We start from the raw sequence: 22,931 nt of genomic DNA, 5'->3' as shown, positions 1-22,931 counted from the left end.
TTTAACTTTTAAATCTACAATAACACTTCTCTTCTGCTGCATACATACCACTTGCTTCCCTCAGTCTCTTCAATCAAGAAACATGAGCCTGCTGATTGAACTCACATTTTGTGGGAGTTGGGGAAAGAGCAGAAAAGAACAGAACAGCATTATGCATACCAATCTTGCTATATTTAGTTTTCTAAGTCTTACAAGTACTCTCTTAATGTCATACTTACACAGCTGTGGGTTGTCCATGGTCTCAAACTCATACAACCAACAGTTGAGAGTATCCCTTTTTATGCCTGTATAGGTAATTAAAATGATGCCTATACTGCTCTCCAGTGCATGGGATACCAGTGGCACTGGATACAGCCTGGGACAAACTATTCCCCTCCTCAGACTTGTACTAGGAGCCAGAATAGTCCCCCTTCAGAAGCCTTCAGCTGTGGTGCTTTACCAGGAGTCCAACAAATATCCTGGACTCCTGGACACCCTATCTCTGTGCCTTAAACTTGGTACCTTCCTCTCTAATGCCAGCCATGTCTACCAGTCAAACTAGAGCAATGAAAACTGATGCTTTCTTGCCAGTTCCAATTATCACCTTTACTGGTAGTATGCAATCCAAAGCACAATGCCAACTGCATTTGTATGATGTTAAGCAGAGAGCAGCAGTACCAAGCAGCAGGGAGGAATTAGTTAATTGAAACTGGAAGGTTAATCTGACACTTGGCTTTAGTTTGAGGGGTGTCTACCGATGTAGCCTGGACACATATATATATATATATATATATATATATATATATATATATATATATATATATATTGGAAATTGGATGGTAACTGTTAGGTGAGTTAAGTATGCAGACATGCAGTGGGGCATAAATGCAATGACCTGACACATTTGTTTTTACCTTTATACACTGAGGAAAATTGATTTTTACAATGTGGATTCAAACTTAGGCATAAGGGACAAAACATTTTCTTCCACAGCGTTGATTTTTCCATCTTTGCCACAGAAGAAGTGCTGCTCAGACATAGTATGGAATCATACATAAATACAGGTGACAGTCTGAGTTGCTACACATGTATGTGTGTGGCCTGACAAGTTTATTGGATATAGATCCAATTGTGCATGTGTCTGATATAACTATGAAGCCATGCAAGTCCAGATAGCAGAATTATACTTAAAGAAATATAGTAGACTGTATAGCCTCAGTCTTACATCTGAAAGCACAGTAATGGTGTCTCATCCCTAATACATATAATTCATATCAGCTACACTATCTAAAGTGTTATAAGTGAGAGTGGATATAATGGGAAGTTGAACAATAGCAAAAGTGTATGGAATATCCTATATTAGAATCCAGGACCATGACCATATGTATGGCAGTCCTACACTTACACCTGTTGCTGCAAGAATGTTGAAATAACACTTGACTATTTTTCAGTTTATTGCTATAAACTGCTCTGTCACAACAGTAAAAATAGGTTACAGACCTTGTACTGGAACCCAGGGCCATTTATACTCCAACCCTACACTTACACCTGCTGCAACAGGACTAGTTACATGACATTTTCTAATTTCCTAATAATTCTTAAGGTCTCTGTGTTAATTGTCATGCAATACTGCTTAGCAGGTTTGCATGGTGCCCAACAGAATTAATGGAATGTATCTGGTTTCAATTATTGTCTGTCTGAGTCCTATCTGCAGGTGTTCAATGGCTGCAGCTGTTGGGGAACCTTGCTAATTGCTGCACAATGTCACTAAGTGCAATTGTGCAATGGAAACAAAAATTGCAACAGTGTATTGTTTTTGACTTTTGCCCTTTTACAGATGCCCTGTTTGCAGGTGTTCTGTCTGCTTCTTGTGTGGGCCAGTCATCCAGTTTGCACACTGCCACACTTCGCACAAATGAAATAAGCACAGCCAAACTTGACATTCATTTTTTTCTCCATTTCCCATGTTTGAACTAGCTGCACATCACACAAACACTGGCCCCAAACAAAAGAAAGGAAAAAAAAAAGAAAAAAGGGAAACATAGTTGAAATGAGGAAAATCAATCTATGACATACACACTACAAAATGTTAGTACACATGAAATATTTCTACATAGCTCTGAACTCTCACTCTAATGAACCTTCAGAACACAGTAAGGGTACCTTAATCCTCTGCCACACAAACATCTGTGCAGCAAGGAACTGAAATCATTCTGCATACAACCAGCTGCAACATCATCTACAGTAATATGAAACCATGCAAGTGTTATTTGTATATTTATTATTTTTGGATGTAGTGCATTAAGTGATCACACAACCAGTTATTAGTATTCCTTGCAAATATGCAGCTCTGTCTTATCTCTCTGTGTCTGTTGGTCATTCTTCTCTTATCTGACCAGTAATCCGAGACATGCAGTCTGTAAGCCATTCTATCTCATTGTCCTTAAAATATGTGAGGATATTAAATGGTATCAATATAATATGCAGTTGCCAAAAAATGAAGGCGAGGTTGGATGTTAATGAACAGAACCTGTGAATTGTGTGCTGCTTACTTACATTTCCAACCTTGACAAAATTACATCTAACACATTGTAAGTCTAACCTGATACAACCATTGAATGTAGGGCAGTCTGCATTGCTGTTGTGTTTTCCTTCCCTCTGCCAGTAATCATTCACAGTTGCAGTCCTTTAAAAACAAACACTGTGAGAGTGCCTACACTATATTTACATTTGCTACATGGAGCCAAGTATTTGGAATTTTGCAATTTTAATGAGTTCACGCCTCTTTTGCATCTTCACCTTGCTGACAGCCATGAATCTACACCATAAAAACACAACTATGAAGCTAGGGAAACTGAAGGTGCAGAGACTTGATTATGTGAAGAGCACAGAAAAGAGGCTTTTATTTTCAGATATATCTGCACAGAGGATTACTGAACTTGAAAAGGTATCTTTGCATTTTGTCGGCTACATACTGCATATGCTGAAATGTAATTGAGAAAAATCTGTTTAATAGTTTTATATACTTATATATTGATTAGCAAAGGCTTTTACACTTTTATCTGTCTGCATTACTTAGAAGTGTATTCATGGCATGGCCATGTTTGTCAAGGCATTTCACAGGTATACATGATTGGCAATACCTTAACATGGAATGTTTTGTGTTAAATCAGTAGACATGTTTTAGGGACAGTTCATTTGATAGTATTTATAGCATTTCAAAGATGGCTTGTTAGCAAAATGTGTAATTTGCCTGTTCTTTTGGGGGTGGGGGAGCAAAGCTCCATTTCAGTTAAGGCACAAACAAGGATATGTTGCTATTGTTAATCTCCTTTTTTGCATCCATCCTGTTGTTCATATTTCAACTCTCTAAACTGTTTTTTGTTTCTCCAGTGAATAAACTTAAACCAAAGAACTAAACTCTTTAAAAACAACAAAGCGAGTAACACTGCGAGCGGAGTCAAAAAAACAAAGATGTAATCCACAAACAACGTTTAATAAGCACTTTCGGTAAGATCAATGTCCCACCTTCATCAGGCGGTCTGATGAAGGTGGGACATTGATAATAGCGAAAGCGCTTATTAAACATGGTTTGTGGATTACATCTTTGTTTCTCCAGTGAATAACACTGAAATGCTACTTTTTCTGTTTTATCTGGGAACAGTTATTTTGTAGTTATGTGATAACTTATGTGTATTATCCTTCTGCTCTCTTTTAAGACACCTAGAACTATGCCATCCAGGTATCTTAATCCTCAAAAACCAACCTTCACTGATCCTGAAAATCAGGTCATTGTTGAAGTTTTTTGGTGACATGGTGCCTTCCTGCTTGAGACAGAATTTGAAGATATGTCAGGTAGAATGCAAATTTGGCAGCAGAACATTGCAGACTTTAATGCAGTGGGCATCCACAGCAGGACACATGACCAGGTGCACCATAGAGCCACTGACATGATCTTATCTGCATAGAGAAGAGCAGCTGCAGTGGCCTGTGATCAGGTGGGTACCAGGGGGGTCTGCTACAGAGCCACCACTAGCAAATTAAGAGGTCCTGTCCACTGTCAGAGATCCAGATAGCTCCCAGGAAAGTGCAGAACAGCATGACATCGACATCGGTGCTACTGTTTCTGGGACAGCAAGCATGCCCTAGGAAAAGCTTCCAGGTAGGCTTTTGTATCTCTATTGTTAAATACTGTTGTATAGTAAAAAATTTAAATCAATAGATTAGATATGTTTCACAAGAATGTTTTGGGGAGGATTGAAGATTGCTACAGTTAACAACACATTCTGATTGATTACACATGGGCTTAGGTTGGACTTGTCATCTAAGTTCTTGTTGAAAGTATAGTTCATAGGTTCATAGGTTAGTACTAGGCTAACTGCCCTTGTGAGCCATTGTAAGCCTAGACAATTATCCCTTGTGAGACTCAAACCCTGCACCTTGTGTTTGTAAGGCAAACACCTTAACCATTAGGCCACTCTAATGGACATAAAAAGGAGCAAGAGTATTACCCCCTGTGTTACTGTTAATTGTGGCGATACTGTCCTTACCTTTTGCTTAACTTCTTCCAGTACCATCCAGCATACTGAGTATACCATCATGTTTGTTAAGCCAAACATTTTTATGTCAGTACTGATGAGCAATAAATATTTTAGTGTGTGAAGTTGATGTCAGGATTGTTGTGTGTATTGCTGTACTGTCTGTTAGCAGCACCACTGTTATTTTGTTAGCATATATTGGACTACAGTAGTGTAGGTATTAATTGTTTCTGTGTTTTTTACTTATTATCGCAGGTGATCCTGCCAGTGGATGTGTGGGACTTCTACAACCTGATGTCGGAGTATGAGCAGACTCTGATAATGATTGTGGCCAAACAGAGGCACAGTCGGGGGATGCAGAGGTTGAATCTGACACTGGGGTTGACATACAGCCATCCCCTGAAGTTCCAATGGACACAACCAGTAGGCCTATACCTACCATTTCCAGTGAGCCCTCAGATATCAGACAGGTGAAGGGCAAGACAATTGATCAGGGAAGTGTGGTTACTGTGGCTTCAGTGCCTGTTGACTCTGCCTGTAGCCAAAGTGTGGGTGAGGTGTCATGCAGGAGGGTTGTTAGGGGTGCTCAGAGAAGGCCTGCTCTCCATCCTCCACCTGATCCAGGTGTCTCTTACTGTGCCACTCAACATATGTTTAGGGCACATTTCCATAGTCCTCCAGAGAAACGCTTAAGGTTGTAGATGTAGCACAGGCTGACATACATGACTGCCTCCACCGTGTTACCAATTCAATGGATCAGATTAATGACACTTTGAAACAAGTGGTGTCTATGATGGAATATCTGCTGGGAAGAGGATGACATCCTCGTGGGCATACATCAGCCACATAATCTGCTGTTAGCCAACATGGCCATGTCCAATCATGCTCCCATAATGGCAGTAGTTCCACTGCTCCATCAGTGGGTGAGCTGTTCACACCTAGACATTGCAGGCGATGGGGTTGCAGTCCTGGGAGCCCATGTGAGGGGAGCTTATTAAGCAGCTATCAGTCATGTTCAGATAGCAGCAATGCATCTGACAGTGGGCATGGATGTGCCAGTGCAACTCTTGGCAGAGCCAGTTCTCATGGTTGGGGATGACAATGATGAAATGCCACCTCTAGTATGCATGGCTCACACCTGTCCAACAAACCAAGACATAGAGCTAGCACAGACCTTGGCTGTGTTCATGCAAACACTCACACACCAATTTCACCTGAAGGACCCATACAGACACACACAACAGTTACATGGTTCAGCTATGCAGCTTAATACTCATTTTGTATCACTGGCCATTTTTTGCTTTATCCAAATGCCTGCCTGCTTCTCTTTCTAACTCACACACACTCATCAATCTTTTGTGTGAGCCTAGGTCCCCCCAACACCCTGTGCAAGTGATAATAACTGTGCCATATCCCTGTTTTGTATCTTTTGGATTGAGGGATGCATAAGCTTTGTGTCTGATGATCGGGGTGCATAGCTGACTTAGTGCTTAGCATATCTGCATCTGTGATGTTGAACTGGTAATTGTACCTTTGACTTATATTGGTCTTAGAAAGTTACATAGTTGATAGAATTAACATTTTTCCATCTTTATTGTTAATGATCTTGTGAGAGCTGTGAAGTCTGAAACTGCAATGTGTAACACTACATTGTAACTTCTCTCTTTAATGATTTTCCAGTACAAACGTATGCTGCTAAGCTGAGGGCATGCAGTGACCATCACTACTTTTGAGAGGTATGAGTGTGTGAATCTTTGATGCCTGAGGCCCACTACTTAATAATAAACACATATAAGTCAAATAGGTCTCTGCTGTCACATGTTAAGGTAATTGCTGTACAACTCTTCCACCTTTTACTTGTTTACGCTACCAAGTAGCAACACGCATGGATATGCCAGTCATTCTTATTACTACACAATACACTCCAGGTTCAACAATTACCTTGTAAATCCAGCAGTTGCAACAGTTTTTGTTCAAGGCTGACTCTGTCTTATAAAAACAGTACACAACCAATACACAGAGATATAAAGGTTGTGACAGTTGCCTGGCATCAATGTGACTATATGTATATGCATAGGAGGATGGTTATAAGCCTTTAGGTGGTGAGTGAGTGTGCTATGTGTTGTCTTTTAGCCAATGCAAGGGCATATTGAGCACGCCTATGTCTGCCTAGACCAACAGCAGCTGCTGCTTCCCCCTGACTCCTCACCTGTGTATGGCTGTGGTGCCCTTGCCATTGGTGGTGGGATGTGTGCCCCTTCCTCTTTTGATCCTGCTGAAGCTGTTTTCTCAGGATTATGTTGTGTAGCATGGCACATACTGTCAATATTTCAGTACATGTCCATGGATTGTACTGCAGAGCTCCACCAGATGTATCTAAGCACTGGAACCACAACTTCAGCAGCCCAAACACAGGATCTATAGTGTGCCTCCCTATGGCATTATTCAGCAGGTGTGTGCGCATTTCTGATGGGTAACATCAGCCACAGTTCCAGTGCATGACCTGTATTTCCCAGTAAATGACCCTGTGAGTTATTCCCCCTAGTGAATATGTGATACAGTTGGGAGGTGTGCCAGATACCTGCGTTGCTAGCACACACATTCAAGATAATTCCCTTGGCATTACATATGACTTGGCAGTTAACAGAGTGAAAGCTCTTTTATTAATGTAGAGCCTTCCCTGTTGCCCAGGGAGTGCCTTAATTTCTACAAGTGTGCAATCTATGGCACCCAGTACTTCAGGGTAGCGTGCTACAGGGTAGAACTCCTACATATTTCTGGCCCTATCCTCAGGAGTGCGGGGAAATATATATGGTCACTAGCATGTTGGAGCATAGCATTCAAGAATTGATATAGGATCCTGGATACTGGTGCCTGTGACACCTCCAGCATGTCCCCTGTTGGTCTCTAAAAGGTACCTGCAGCTATGATTCTAAGTGCTACACATAACTTTGTTTCCACTATGATGGGTTCCCTTGGTTTGCCATGGATCTGAGTTGAGGACAACAGAGTTGCAGAGTTCCTGTAGTACGTCTCTATCTACCCTGTAGCGCTCTGCAATTTCCACATCATGTAGACTATGATAAGTTACCTGGGGTCTGAAAACTCTTCACCTTCTTGGCCATGGTCTATTAGCAGCAGCAGCAGCATAGTATTCAGCCTGTTGCACATACACATGAATTTCAGCAGCAGCCCTAACACTGTTTCTGTGTAGAGTTTTTTCCGTGGCTGTATGCCAATAGGTTTTGAAATTCACAGGAAAAACCAGCACTGACTCTAAACGTTTGCTTTATAGCTTAATATCTCCTCCATCTTGGATTGGTTGATTAGCATACAGTTCAGCTGCTTATGCTGTAATTTGCATGACACTGTGTTTACCTCGATTGCTCGGCTGTGTGCGGCTCTACACACCATGTACAGCCGCTTACTGAATCCAAAACAATGGACTACCACTGACTGTGTCGGCTTTATTGAATCTGGCCATGTGTGTATTTATTGTTATTAGAAAATGTATCTATTAAGCATTTCTCCATTTGCATGATATTGTAAATGTCAAGACCAACCATCGAGTATTTAAATACAGTAGTCATTTTTCTAAGCATTAGTGAATTGTAATTGGCTTGTTGGGGCAGCCATGTTGTGTTTCTTGAAAATTCTACTGTAGATATCTTGTGCAGTATATTTTTGCATCACTTATAGTTAATATTGATGAATATTACTGTTTTTTTCATATTAATTTTCAGCATAACCAGTACATTGTTCAGGGTCTGTCTCTACAAGTTTCATTTTACAACTGTATATTCTGTACGAGTTTTCAGTATCTGAGAAAACACATGCATGCACAAAGAAATATCAATCTATGAAGGTACCTGTAAGAATATCACAGTTTTCTACAAGCAACTGATTTGTAGTCACCAAGGAGCCAATTGGCACAATCCAGCCAGCTGTCCTTCCCATTCCAGTATGGCAGGAAGTTCGAGATTGCAGGCCATTCCAAAAAATATCTTGATTTGATTTCTTGGAAACAGCAACAGCATAGTACTTGGTTCCACCTAAATAAAAGGCAAATGTAAGTAAAGACAAACTGAGTTGTGAGATTTTCTTGCCTTCATTTTCCGATGTAGATAGCGCCCATATCACAGAATATCTCATACAAACTCTTAAAAATCTGAGGCAGAATATTTATTTTATTATTTTTTTTTTATTTGGTCTTTGCTAACTAGGTAAGGGGACTCATCCAAAGAACCTTTTCAGCCATGACCCAGGCCCAGGAAACAAGAATACAGATTTTCAATTAACACAATAAATTATACACTTGGTTTAAATTATACATTTGGTTTAAAGTTATACAGTTCAATTAAGATAAGTTTATGGAAGCAAAATTGAAGATGCAAAACATCTATTATTCTAACACAATGTTAAATTAATAAAGTAGTGGTAAGACATCTGAATAAGGACAAATAAGCAATCTCGTTGACATTCAAAAGTTATTGTTTGGTACTAAGTCCAGTACTTGCAATATTATATACAATATATCCAGTACATACATCAGATTAATTAACTGGTCATACTTCAGAGTCCATGTTTATAATGGTGCTTGGACTGATTAATCTTGCTATCCATTGCAGGGAAGCAGTTATATGATATTTCAATGTGGAAATGTTCTATAAAGGGGTGACTTAAACCCTGGGAGAAATCTAGGCAATATAGCTTTGGCAGTTTGTTCCATAAGGTCGGCCCATTCTGGAAAAGGCATGCTCTCCTGGAACTCTTTTGAAAGGGGCCTACTCAAGGAAATAACATTTTCTTGATTGTTTCTTAGTGAGCATGAATGAGAATTTCTTCTCAATGGAGGTTAATAATGTTTCATTAATACTTTATACATCAGTAGACCTATGAGATAGGTTGATCTCTTAGTTTCTAGTAGACAATTAAGTTTCCTGAGAAGGTTGCAGTCATGGGTAAAAAAGTATGCAAGCAATGCAAAATGGCAAATTATATTTTCTGCAGTCTGATGCCTGTCAGTATTGTAGGAGGAGGAATGAAAGAACAGTAATGGTAATCTATATTCCAGCTTTGAAAGAATACATTTTGCAACGGGTAATGTGAGCAGTAGAAGAGAGGAGCTGTGCGATTCTAAAGCATCATTTTAGGTAACTACGTTGTCAGCATGAGTACTGTAAGAGAAGAGTCGAGACGAAGTCATAAATATTTGTATTGTGACACAACAGGAACATAATTGTTATGGTTATTAGTTATGGTAAAGACTGGAAGATGTGGCAGTTTGTGTCGGGTGAAAAAAAATTGGTCTTTTTATGATTAATGAGCAGGTAGTTAGTTTTTGTCTGGTTGCAAATGTTAGAAAAAGACTATTGGAGTTGGGATGGTTTAAGGAAGACTTGCGTGATTCTAAAATCAATATGTCATCAGTGTACAATGTAATATTCAATGAGGGAAAGTATTCAGTGAGGTCATTTTTGAATAAAGAGAATATAAGAAGCCCTAATACTGACCCTGTGAGACTCCTATAATAAAAGGTGCCATTTGATGAAAGTTGGTTAGAAAGCACTTGAAATGCATTGTTTTCAAGATAGCTTTGGGACCATCTATTGTAATTGTATCAACATTACATTTTTCCAGTTTAGTGATGGGTAATCTAAGATTTACAATTCTGAATGTTCTAGTCATGTCAAAAAATAAGCCAGCTGTAATGAGGCTATCTTGCCGAGAGAAGGGCTATACTGGTACTAAAGGCATTTTTTAAATTTTTGAAACCATGATGCTTTTCTCTTAGAGGAGGCCAAAGCTATTGATAAGATTAAGCATTTATTTATTAAGAATTTGCTCAAAGATTTTGGCTAGCGGGAAGAGACTGAAGTTTGTTTTTGGACTTTGGGAGAATGTACTTTAGGAAGTGGGATAATGATGGTATGTTTTAGCATTGCAAGACAGTTCATGATGTAAGGGATAGCTTGAATATATAGGCAATGGGGTTGGGAATTTTATCTTCTGTTCTCCTAAGGAAGGTAGGGTAAAGTGAGCTGATCCTGGAATAGGAGAGTTTTCATTTTATTTTAATAAAATGTTAGTTTCCTTTAAAGAGATTAGTGAGAAGTAGAAATGAACTGCATAATCTGCATAGTCTACTAAGAAATACCATCCTGGATGAAGGCTATGATCTGAAGATATGTAATTCATGGGGAGAGGGGAGTTGGTAATGAATAGGACAGAGGAAATGAGATAGTTTTTGTAGTCATCTGCTGAGGTGTTGATTGGGTTGGTAGTACTAGAGGAAAATGACAGGCTTGTAATTTGGCCTGTGAGGGACTTTATTTCCTTCCAAAAAATAGTTTGGATTGCTTGTGACTTTCTTTTGTTTTGCCCTTAAAAATAGGGATTTGGCAGAGTTGGTTGCTATGCTGGGGTGCAGTCTGAGGAAAGGTTACACCCAGTATATTTTCCCATTTGGCAAGATTTGTTTCCAGAGTGTCTAGGCCTTGTCTCTGATATAATCTGAAAATCAAGTACATTTCTGCCCCCTTAGTCTCTGATGTATAGGGGGGAATAGCTAGTCATGGAAATGCAGTGAGGTTTTGATGAAAAATAACAGAGCAGCTACTTGAGTCTTGAATGTGATAAAGAAGAGACCGATTAAGAGTACTCATTTTATCATATCTCTCAGCTGTACAGATTTTCATAGAATGTCCAGATTTTTGCCTCATATTTTTGGGTGTATATTAGAACATCGACTTTTTAAAACGTCGAATGTTCTAATATCGACCCCTATTCAGCGAATGCTGACAATATCGAACATGCAGAGCAGCAAATTTTTTCCCAGGGAAAAAATTTGCTGTTCCGACACACATACACACAAACACACTAAACAGACTGCAATCCACACACATACACCTAAAATCCTACATCTAACCCTACACTAAACTGTACACACACCACTAGTTATCCACTTAACCTTAACCCAAACCCTAACCATAAGGTCCGTCACTGTCGTACGCTCACCTCACCCGCGCCCTAACCCTAACTCACCTACCCCACCCTAACCCTCACGTCCACACAATCGCACACTTACCTGACCCACACCCTGACCCTACCTCACCTACCTCACACCCTAACCCTCACTTCCACACAATCGCACACTTACCTTTCCACCACAGTGCTAACATAGCGAAGCCACAGGAAAGGTCAAACAAATTCCTTCTCTAGGAAGAAATTCGGTGTTCCACAGCTTCACTATTTTCAACATTCGCTGAATAGGGGTCGATATTAGAACATTCGAAGTTGTGAAACTTCAATGTTCTAATATAGACCCATAAATTTGGTCTGTTTTTCATAAAATTGTGGTTTTCTGGCAAATTAGTGGCAAATCATTAAAGACTGAAGTTAGAAAATAATGACATACATTTAAGTTTCAGAATTCATACCCTTCAGAAAATTCATGCTAATGCAAAACCTGTTATTATATCAACTTTCTAAGTTTGTAAGAGCAATATTTAAAAACTGTCCCTATTTTTGGGCCTTTGTCCCACTTTTATTTATTGCTTTGTCCAGATGTATTGCTCTAAGAGGTTGAGAGGTATGGATCAAGTGTGTTTAGGTTTTGTACAAGGGATGTCTGAGATGTGACTATCAAGAAGGTAAGTTTGTGAATTTGAAAAACCCATATGACACTATCGGCAGTGGTCGCTAAGGCAGCTGGGTAAAATGTTAATACCTGTGCATCAGTTGGCCACATTTGTAAAGATGAGATCTAATGTGGCATGGCCTCCTGTTTGCATGTTGTGTCTGGCAGGTTCCTAGTCTATCTGTTCTAGACTTTGTTGGAGTAGTAATTTATATGGTCAAGTTCCTTTGGTGGTTCTTATCTTAATGAAGTTCTCGGGGCATAAATTAGGGATGGTGTCTCTTACAATGGTAGCAGAGGGGAGTGGGGTAATATAAACAATAGTGATTGTAAGCAGAGGATAATGGGCTAATGTTAGGCTGGTTGTTATCTGGTTTGGTGCTTTATCATTAGTTTGATTAGCATTGTTTGAAGATGCAAATTGTAGGGATTAGTTTTGTTTGATTAGTAATATAACTGAATATAATGGACACCTTTGTAGATATGATGTAAAATTACTTTTTGAAGGAATGTTTTGTGGTGAGGGAAATGTAGTTCATGAAGCAATGTCCCATAGATAGCATTTTTGAAAATTTGATCCAAATATCTCATTAGATGACAACTTTATAGTTATTATTACTGAAGTTACAATATTACATCAAAGAAGGTGCATAATTTATCCATTCACCAAGTTCGTATACAGCTAGCCATACTCTGTCTGTATCTAGCGTCACAAAGAAATAATTTAATGAAAAAGTATCACAGCCACACTAAATATTCTGCTCTCACATCATAAAAGGTGCAACAGAAAATGCGGGCCAAATGTTTCCAGTAAAAAGATAAAACGTTATTTAAAATGCACTTAGAGGAGTACATTGTTAAAATAGTGCCCAATTCACAAATAATAAATGTGCAGGAAAGAGAACTTAAAAACTATGATTGTTTAGTAAGCTAGCCATTCATTCAACAAAAGCATAGCTATTACACTGTTTTTTTTTTTTGTTTTGTTTTCTTAGCGGAGAAATAAATCATTTTATTTACCAAATGAGATAGATAGAAATTAACTACTTAACAGTATATAGAGAACAGTGAGAAACTATGCCAACATAAATGAAATATGCAGTTGCACTTATGTTCTAGTATCAAGCAAACTACAACATGCAACATCACAATTCAAAATGTAATTATGATAAAACAGATTAACAGCATAACATATTTAATGTCTGAACTAATATATAGGATCAGACTTTAATGAACATAAAAATATAACTATTCAAGTGAGAGGCCAGAAATGACATTTACTTGGTAAAAAATACCACAATGCCTTGTTGATTAAAATCTCTTAGTTTAATGCTAGTACCTGGAACTGTTCAGTTGTAGTTTAATGAAAAAATATATAAGATTGGATCCTTAGAACTGTCTAATTCCTACTGGAGAGCAAATGTATCAACAAAAAGTGGTAAGATTTTATTTTTAAGGATTGTATGCATAATACATAGGCATATAGTTGAAATCTTGCTCACATATGACTAATAAGTTTAAAATAATTATTACCACTGCCCAGTAACTGTACACTGGGATTATTTTCATCAATAGAGTCATTACATAAAATTAAACATCTAGAGAAAACTTATAAAACAAACAGTGCTTAAAATGTCTTTTTACATAATGCTGTGTATTGTCTTTTTACTCTTGGGCTGAGATGAATATAGGTCCATTGGGATAGTTCCTCAACCCTGGTTAACACATTTAAAATAAAATTAAAAGAACTAAAAAAATCTACAAAAACAAATTATAAGGTATGCTATAATGGAAAACAGCAGTTATATATCTAACCAACTAGTGCCCTTGAGGCCATCTTTGAGCAATAATTAATGGGTCAATATTATAAATGGGAGAAACAAAAACAAAACTAGGTCAATATATAAAAATGTCACTGCTCAACTGTGTTAGTTAATCATGGTATTCATATGCACAACAGCTGACAGCAAAGGGATAATAACTGAGAAATACACAAATGCTGCCAAACAAAAAATGCTGTCATGTCCAAATGAGGAAGAGCCACTAATCAAGGCAACTGTGTTCCTCAGAAGCATTCAAAGTCCACAACACACCAAACATAATGCAAGTGGCCACGTACTCAAATGCTACGCTGTGCACAAGACAGCAGCAGAGCAGGGGATCACGTGATCTTTAATTTACAAAGTTTAAATGAAATCTGAACATATACTATAAAGTACTTTTGCCTCAAGAAAGTCAAATGAATTCAGGAATGGACCATTTAAGTGTCTTGCTTCACTACCACTCCCTGCTTACCAATGTGAGCCTCCAGCAAGCACAAAACTATAAGAATAACCAATGTCTACACACATTCACAACAAAGATACTACACAATGTAATAGCTGTAAAACTGACATGGACTAATCCATCCACAGAAAAGAAAATTACCCTCAAATGTCCATCCACAATAGTACATATCTCGTTAACCTTAACAAAATGCTTATCACATGAAAACATCCAAAGAACATTCAGCACATAAGGGATCCCCAAGAGATACACATGAGAACTCCCATAAAACATGCATTCACAACACTGTGCCATACTGTTGCATGCAAATGAAAACAATATGCTTCATCTCTAAAAATGAATTCTGACTCATACAACACATCCAAATGCAGGAAACACAATGAAGCATGGCACAGCAGTATACCAGTCAATCTGTATCGCTGAAAAGTTTCACACTGGAGCAAGATGGAGAAAGTCCATATCAGCCACCAGAAAAACACAATAATGAGAGAAGGAGGGCAGGGAGAATAGGCAACGTGGCAAACAGAAATTAATATAAGAAATCTGGATTCTAAAAACAGACAAGCAGGCATCATGCTGCTGTCAAGAGAATATATCCACTTATAGCAAAACATTACCTGTAACACTTCCTCTGACATCTACATTCACCCCTATTAGTCTTTTAATTTGACTCTGTTCCCACAAAAAGCATAACACATATAACATTACCAAAGAGAAGTTAGCTAGCAAGCCAAAATGTCAGGAAACAGGACAGGAAAGAGAATGTCAAAGAGTCACACAAGCTGTCAAAGTGCAAAAGAGGATAAAAATTAGTTGTCATTTATCTGAAGTTGTGTCCATGTCTCACACAACCTCATATATATTAAAGAAACATTTTCTTCCATTATACATTACTACTCAAAAATTTAAACAAATGGAAATTTAAATGTTAATATGTGTAAATGAGAGTATTAAAGGAAAAATAAACACTGAACCATAGTATTAAACCGAATGTTTATACTAATATATATTTTTTTCATTTTAAGATGATTAATAAATTGTACCTACTTATCTTTACACTGTATAGTCAGGACTTTAGATTATTTAAATATATTTTATGAAAATATTAAAATGTTCACCCTTTTTCCTCATTTTTAATACAAGTCATTAAATAGTATAAGTAAAACACTATACTTTCTATAGGGTTTTGCTGAAGACTCTTAACAGCTCAGTTTTCCATTGCATTGCACTTTTTGAAGAAACTACACTTTACCAAACACTTGTTTCTGCATGTCTTTTAATAGCTGTATACCATTCCATGTTCTCACTGTTAGCAATAATATTCTTGTTCTGGGTACATAAAGCAACATATTCCAAGCTGTCAATGAGTTTGGTTTCATGTGGTAGAAGCACTTTCAATTTTGCTGAGAAATTAAAATGAGTTTTGATGCTGTTCTCTCAGGACTTTAATCAAAGGCCAGCAGTCTTTCCTTCCCTTTCATCTACAGTTTTGGAAAATATTCCTTGTCAAATCTGATTTTGTTGTTACCAAGACTATTAGAAGGCTTTGATCAAACAGATTTTAGCACCAAATGTATGTTAAAATTTCACAGTTATGGATCTGGTAGGGGGGAATCTATGATTAGAAGTTGCAGTAGCTGATCTATGGATTCTTTCCATTCTAAATAAGTCTGTCCTAAAAGCCTAATCCTTTACATTGCCAGCTGATTAGAAATAATTTCAATATATTATTACCCCTCATTTTCTCTGTTATTCCATGTATTCTTAAGTTGTTTCTTCTCTATATTTTCACTATATTCCCATTAATTTGGCAATCAAGTGTATCGTTTCAAGAAAAAAACATCACTCCGAAAATAAGACAGCAAACAGACTAGCGAAACACATAAAGTTCCAATCGACAAGAAAAGGAATGCCAGCAAGTAGACCTAAACGCTTAATTTTATTAACAGGCACAAATACAACCAGCGTTTTCGCCACCCTAAACAGGAAGCTTCATCAGTGGTACAAAGCAGCGCGAGAGTGCGCTTTAAATAGCAGCTTTAGGTTCAGTAGTGATATTAGATCATTATAATTTCATGTGTTACACATAATTTAAAATTAAAATTAACCGGATCATTAATAAACAAATGTCTGTACAATAAAGGTTGTGACTACTCACATAGCAACCAATACATTGGCTAGACAAAAAATAACTTGTTCATTTAAACATTCTTAAGATGTTAAGTAAAATAAAATAAAATAAACCGCTAGAAAGTCCCAAATAAGCGGTTTATTCCTATTTACACCCTACCACTAAAAGGCATGGTCATAAGATGTCTAAAAAAGGTTAGACAATCCCAATAGTGTTTAAGTTTATTTAAAAACTACCTGAACAAAACTAGACCTTATGGAAACAGGGCTTAAATCAGGTAATGCATTTCACATGGAAGCCAACCATAAAACTTTGTAGTACATTTCACATAGACACAAACTTTAAAAATGTATGTAAATATAAGAATTTAATAAAAATTTAATAAAAAACATAAACGTGACAAGTTAAATATTAGCTATTTGGGTATAGTAACACCAAGGGGTATATATATGCACTCATACGTGACATTTTACATAAGAACTGGGCCTTTATTGCTAGTAATGGACCTCTTCTTGACAAACTTGGTGAGAAACCATTGATGGTTTTTAGAAGAGGACGAAATATAAAGGACCTTCTCCAAACTAGTACATTTGGAGTTACCTCTTCTAGAACTAAGGGGTCTTTTTCCTGCGGATCTTGTAACTATTGTATTTACATCAAAACAGATAGCCTTTTCTCCATAGAGGGAAACAAGAAATTTACTATTGGCTACAGAATAAATTGTAATACAAAGTCAATTATATATATAGCTTACTGTTCATGTTGTCCTGCCTTCTATATCGGTAAGACCGATAGAAGATTTAAGGACAGGATCTACTAGCATATTTATGCCATTAAAAACAGAAAAAGTGAGAACGCTTTGGCCAAACATATTGACTCGTTCCCTGAACATGCTTTTGTATTTATGGGTATAGATCATCTACCTGTGTCTGTTAGAGGGGGTCCTACATCTCTGTCGTTGGAGGTACGTGAGCTTCTCTGGCAGCTTAAGCTAAATGCCTTTTGTGCTCCTGGCTTAAATGAAAGCTGCAATATAGCACCTTACTTGAAACTTAAGTCACATATGAGGTGACATCATAAGGACCCCCTTTTACCTGACCCTAATTGATACCTATGAGTGCATATATATACCCCTTGGTGTTACTATACCCAAATAGCTAATATTTAACTTGTCACGTTTATGTTTTTTATTAAATTTTTATTAAATTTTTATATTTACATACATTTTTAAAGTTAGTGTCTATGTGAAATGTACTACAAAGTTTTATGGTTGGCTTCCATGTGAAATGCATTACCTGATTTAAGCCCTGTTTCCATAAGGTCTAGTTTTGTTCAGGTAGTTTTTAAATAAACTTAAACACTATTGGGATTGTCTAACCTTTTTTAGACATCTTATGACCATGCCTTTTAGTGGTAGGGTGTAAATAGGAATAAACCGCTTATTTGGGACTTTCTAGCGGTTTATTTTATTTTATTTTATTTTACTTAACATCTTAAGAATGTTTAAATGAACAAGTTCTTTTTTGTCTAGCCAATGTATTGGTTGCTATGTGAGTAGTCACAACCTTTATTGTACAGACATTTGTTTATTAATGATCCGGTTAATTTTAATTTTAAATTATGTGTAACACATGAAATTATAATGATCTAATATCACTACTGAACCTAAAGCTGCTATTTAAAGTGCACTCTCGCGCTGCTTTGTACCTCTGATGAAGCTTCCTGTTTAGGGTGGCGAAAACGCTGGTTGTATTTGTGCCTGTTAATAAAATTAAGCGTTTAGGTCTACTTGCTGGCATTCCTTTTCTTGTCGATTGGAACTTTATGTGTTTCGCAAGAAAAAAACATAATATCTTAGTCTCCGATCTATATTAACAAGTGAGTTTTCAATGTTATTAATCTGACACCCTTGTTGCTGAACTATATCTTCTGTATTTCAATTTTTTTCACAATTTTTTTAAGCGAGGTATATTTTGACCTTGGGTTGTTCTGTTTTAAGGTTAACTCCTGTAAAAAATAGTACCTACTTAACTAATTATCTTCTTGTGGACATTTCTTTATGACAAGATGTAGAAACAACTCACATGTATGTAGATTCAGGCTACCGGATAACAGAAAAGTCAAATAATTACAAGTTCTACAGGTACAACTTCTCCGTTTTAGTATAACAAATGTCCACAATGTATTTTGGAGAATACTGCCCCTTGGTTCTTCAGGTATTTCATGTCTTTCTGTCACTGTCAAAATCTAAATTATCTGCATCTCTTGGTAATTTCTATTTGTCAGCCATCTTGGTTGAAAACCCAAAAAACTTTTTATGTTTTCAGCTAGCAATTTGTCATCATTCCTTATATCCTAGGTTCCTTACGTAAGCTAATTAATTTTTTTCTTTTTCCAACACCAAGTCATTCCCTCAGAGTGACATCACTGGTCCAGATGAGCAGAACAGTGGTGATATACCCAAAACAGACAAGGCTGCTGTAACTGCCTATTCACTCCCAGTACACTGATGGTAAGATGTGCCACTTACAGACAGTACATGCTAGTATGCCTGCACAGCCTACTGAAGTACTTTGCATACCTTCACATGAACTCCATTTGTGAGAGCTACATTTCAGTCTGTACGCATAAGTTTGCAGTGCAATTCCAAGAAATATCCCAACAATTATATATTTTTTTCAAACAAGTATTGAATATTTGCACTGCATGTAAACATTAATCCCTAGATCTTGGCAAATTAAATAAATATGCAATATTTGTTATATTTAATATTTGATGCTTACATTTTTATCAAAAGCATTCATTTTGGAAACTCATACCCATGTCAGCTGCAACTGCTGCATTGTTCCATCTGAGGAGCTGAGTTCACACAGTAAGTCAGATGTAAGACTGAAAACTTTTTTTTTTCTTTGTCATGAAAACCCTAGTATAACAATATTACAGTCAAACATAATGATTACTTTGTGTCCCATTTTGCAAATGACAGGCCTGTAACATTGAAATCTTTGCTGTGTTACTTGCTCTTTCTTTGCCATCAATATTTTTCCTTCTGACCAGTGTTTTTGTCATGACAAGGTATTGTAACAAAGCAATGATGACAATAGTGACAATTTTAAAAACAAATAAACTTTTACATTTTTGAAGTTTAAAAATGTACTATTTTATCAGGGACATCTTATTATAGCCACTCAATTCCTGTATGTGTCATGCTCAGCACTTTTCCTGTAATGTATTATTCTGGCCTGAAATACAGTTGTATAATCCCAGTGCAATATAACCTTCAGTCATGATATGAATGAATGCACTGTCCTTCATCACAAGACAAGATCATAAAAAGCATGTGATAGAGAGTATAGCACTAAATATGGTTATATTGTACAATGTGAATATGTTTCTAGTTTTAATAAATGTTATCATTTTCTTAGTTTTTAGACAAGACAAGACAAAGCCTGTTTAACCTGCTTTAATTTGAATATTTAATTTCTGTCATTTGTAAATCACATTTACTTTACGAGCCCTGAAAGCACAACTTATCGCTATATATCTGTCTGGATGTGAAACAATATGTTCTTTCAGTTGCTTTATGGTATACAGAATTGTCTTCACTTGATTAAATTGCACTGCTTTGATGACTGCAACATAATATCCACTTTCAGCTTTGATATGAATAGTCTATCGCAAGCATCCAGTCTCGCAATTAACCTAGCTTTTATTTTACTAATTGACATGTAGATGCTTAGAAGAGAGAGTATACCACTTTTATTAAAAGGAAGCAGAAGACATTTTATTATTAATTACTTAGATATGAGCAGTTAAAATTAAATAAAAAATGTAACTGACCACCAGTTCCATAAAATTCACCAGCTACGGGTTGCAGTCCGAAGCAACGGCCAGCAGTGTAAATATCACCTCCATCAAGGGTAACAGCATCAGCCAAGCCAAGCTGAAAGAAAAAAAGATACAGTGTATAACAGCATGTAATGTCTACACAACTCCGGAATGGCGTAAAGTTATTTAGCTGCCATGTATAAACCCACATGCCTCACTTTCCTAACCTAAAATTGCATGGTCTTTACTCTTAATCAGGAAATGGAATGTTGATGTAACAAATGGTGGATGTAAGCAGACACATAAAAGAAAAGCAAGTGCCAGAGTTAATATAATTGTTACTAATGGTAATTAAGTTTCTCCTGGCACCTCTGTTTTACTTTTGACTTGATAGATTCTGTCAGCATTTTCAAAGTATTAGTGTTAAAGTTGGCATCAATAGCAGTAATTCTAGAATCAGCAGTGTCATCATAGATACCATGGCTAATGGTAGATCTAATACAGCATAAATGCTGTCAGTGAGAAATACCCTACACACACTAACACAGATACCTATACAGTCACTGGGCTTAAAGTCATGGTTTGTGCAGGCAATCAGTTAATTAGCCAAACAGATGCAAAGTGGCATAAAGAATTATCCAAAAACTCAATTACCATTACAAAAGCAAATTATGTCAGCAGTGTTTTAAAGCTGTTATGGGTTCAAGTAGACCTACGCCACAAAGGAATAGGTCATATTTGTTTGATAAAAGAAGGAGAAAGTAAGTTTGCGCTTAAAGAACATTAAGCACTCTACCTCTCCACCTAGCACCTAGTCCTGAACAGCAATCTATTTTCTAAATCACTTTTCCTTTTGAGGGACACAGTGATAGCAAACTAAACAGAACATATCAGACTTCCCTATCCTGAGCAACAGACCCTAAGTCTTCAAGTGAGATTACTAAGTTGTGAGGTACAGTCTATTACTTGCACTAGAAAAGCATGAAATAACTTAAACATTACTTTTTATTGGATGGTACCTTAGTATTATTTTCTGTAACATGAGTTGATCAGTCAGTTGTAATGTTTGTTGCACCTGATGTGCATCTGTCCTTGCGGTTTCTGGACAGTCTATATTGTATAACCTTGAACTGTATGAAAACCCTGTTTTTCTCTGATAATCTCTTTCTGTACAGAAAAAGAATGACTGTGAAACTTGCCTCAAAGGGTTTTTGGGGAGAAGAGGAAAGTTAAGGCAGTAATCATTTTGAGGAGGAAAATGGAAAAGTCAAAGTAGCAACCATTTTCAAGATTTCTAGTTGTGTCTGTTTTTCTCTGTTGAATTTGAGTTGTAGCTGACTTGCTTTACTTTACATTGCCTTTACTCATAAAACTATTGAAAAACAAATCTGTTCCTGTAAAATTTCTGGTTATTTATAATTAAAGTTGTTGTTTTTTTAAATGAGTACCCTGTTTTTTTTTATAAATCAACAATAATGCTGGGGATATTCATAGACAGTAAAGTTTGCAGCTCATTGTTGTGCCAGAAACCAGGACAAGCAGACAGGTAATGATTCTCTATGTATGGCCCACATATAGATAATGACATGCAAATGAAGAAGCACAATTGAATGTGTGCAGAATGATATACAAATGTGGATGGGCAAAGTAAGTCACAATTCATAGTCATCTTGTATGAAGCAGTGCAGGAGTTTTTTTGTTCTAGTAAAAAGGCAAAGAACACCCTAAAAAATGTGGAACTGCAAACAGATTTGTTGACAGCAGCACTGACTTGTATTAATTAGCAGTTGCTAAGAACAAGCTATTGCCTCCTGGGTACTCGACAGGTCCATCCACATACTACAAAATGGTTCCATCAAAGGATTACATCCTACTTGCTGACAGATCTACAGGTCTGGGACTGTCTAAACATAGAAAGAGAAATTATATGGGCAATGGATGGCATGTATGGCCCACAAGCTGAAAATGCAGGACTGCCTGAACTTTCCTACTCACTTACCATACTAGCTACAGAGACAAACTGGGGTCATGTTGAGTATATCACAGGCATCAGACTGTGGAATTCTCCAGACATTCCTCAGTACAGTGATTCTACATGTAGATGAGCACATCTTCTTTCTTAACCCACCCTGGAAGACAGCCATCATCATGAGGGGGTTCTTTGATATCATCTGCCTCCCTGAAGTGGTGAGTGCCATGAGTAACATCCATGAGGCAATAAATGTTTCACCCAGAGTCCATGGAGAGCTTGACATCAATAGGATGGGCTACCATTCCATCCACTACTACCCACTGTACTATTCACAGGGACTAATGCCCATGTGTCCACACAGAATCCTGCCACTGCCCATGGTTCCCACATGTGACATACAAAGTCATCTGCATTACTGTTTCTGCGTATGAGACATTGCACAGAGCCACCTAGTAGGCAAGTGCTAGAAATGTTTCACACCTACATATCCACAGTCACATGCATAACAGGTACCCCAGCCCATTTCTCTACCATTTTCCTAATGTGTTGGAGGCAATA

At 37.2% G+C, this 22,931-nt stretch overlaps 1 protein-coding gene across 2 annotated transcripts in view; it reads right to left on the bottom strand.

The window, feature by feature from the left end:
- Nucleotides 1-22,931, bottom strand: part of LOC122800857 (otolith matrix protein 1-like) — a 205,697-nt gene that overhangs the window by 143,791 nt on the left and 38,975 nt on the right. For both annotated transcript variants that reach the window (XM_044070176.1, XM_044070177.1), the window contains exons 3-4: nucleotides 20,414-20,516; nucleotides 8,387-8,569 (exon numbers count right to left, since the gene is read on the bottom strand). In XM_044070176.1, the coding sequence (XP_043926111.1) occupies nucleotides 8,387-8,569; nucleotides 20,414-20,516 (286 nt within the window). The remainder of the gene's footprint in view (nucleotides 1-8,386; nucleotides 8,570-20,413; nucleotides 20,517-22,931) is intronic.

The sequence above is a fragment of the Protopterus annectens genome, chromosome 4.part1, assembly GCF_019279795.1.
Source record: "Protopterus annectens isolate FY-2018-M chromosome 4.part1, PAN1.0, whole genome shotgun sequence".
NCBI classification, from domain to species: domain Eukaryota; kingdom Metazoa; phylum Chordata; order Ceratodontiformes; family Protopteridae; genus Protopterus; species Protopterus annectens.
Note: the sequence above shows the minus strand (reverse complement) of the source record. Positions and strands in the feature narration are given on the sequence as shown.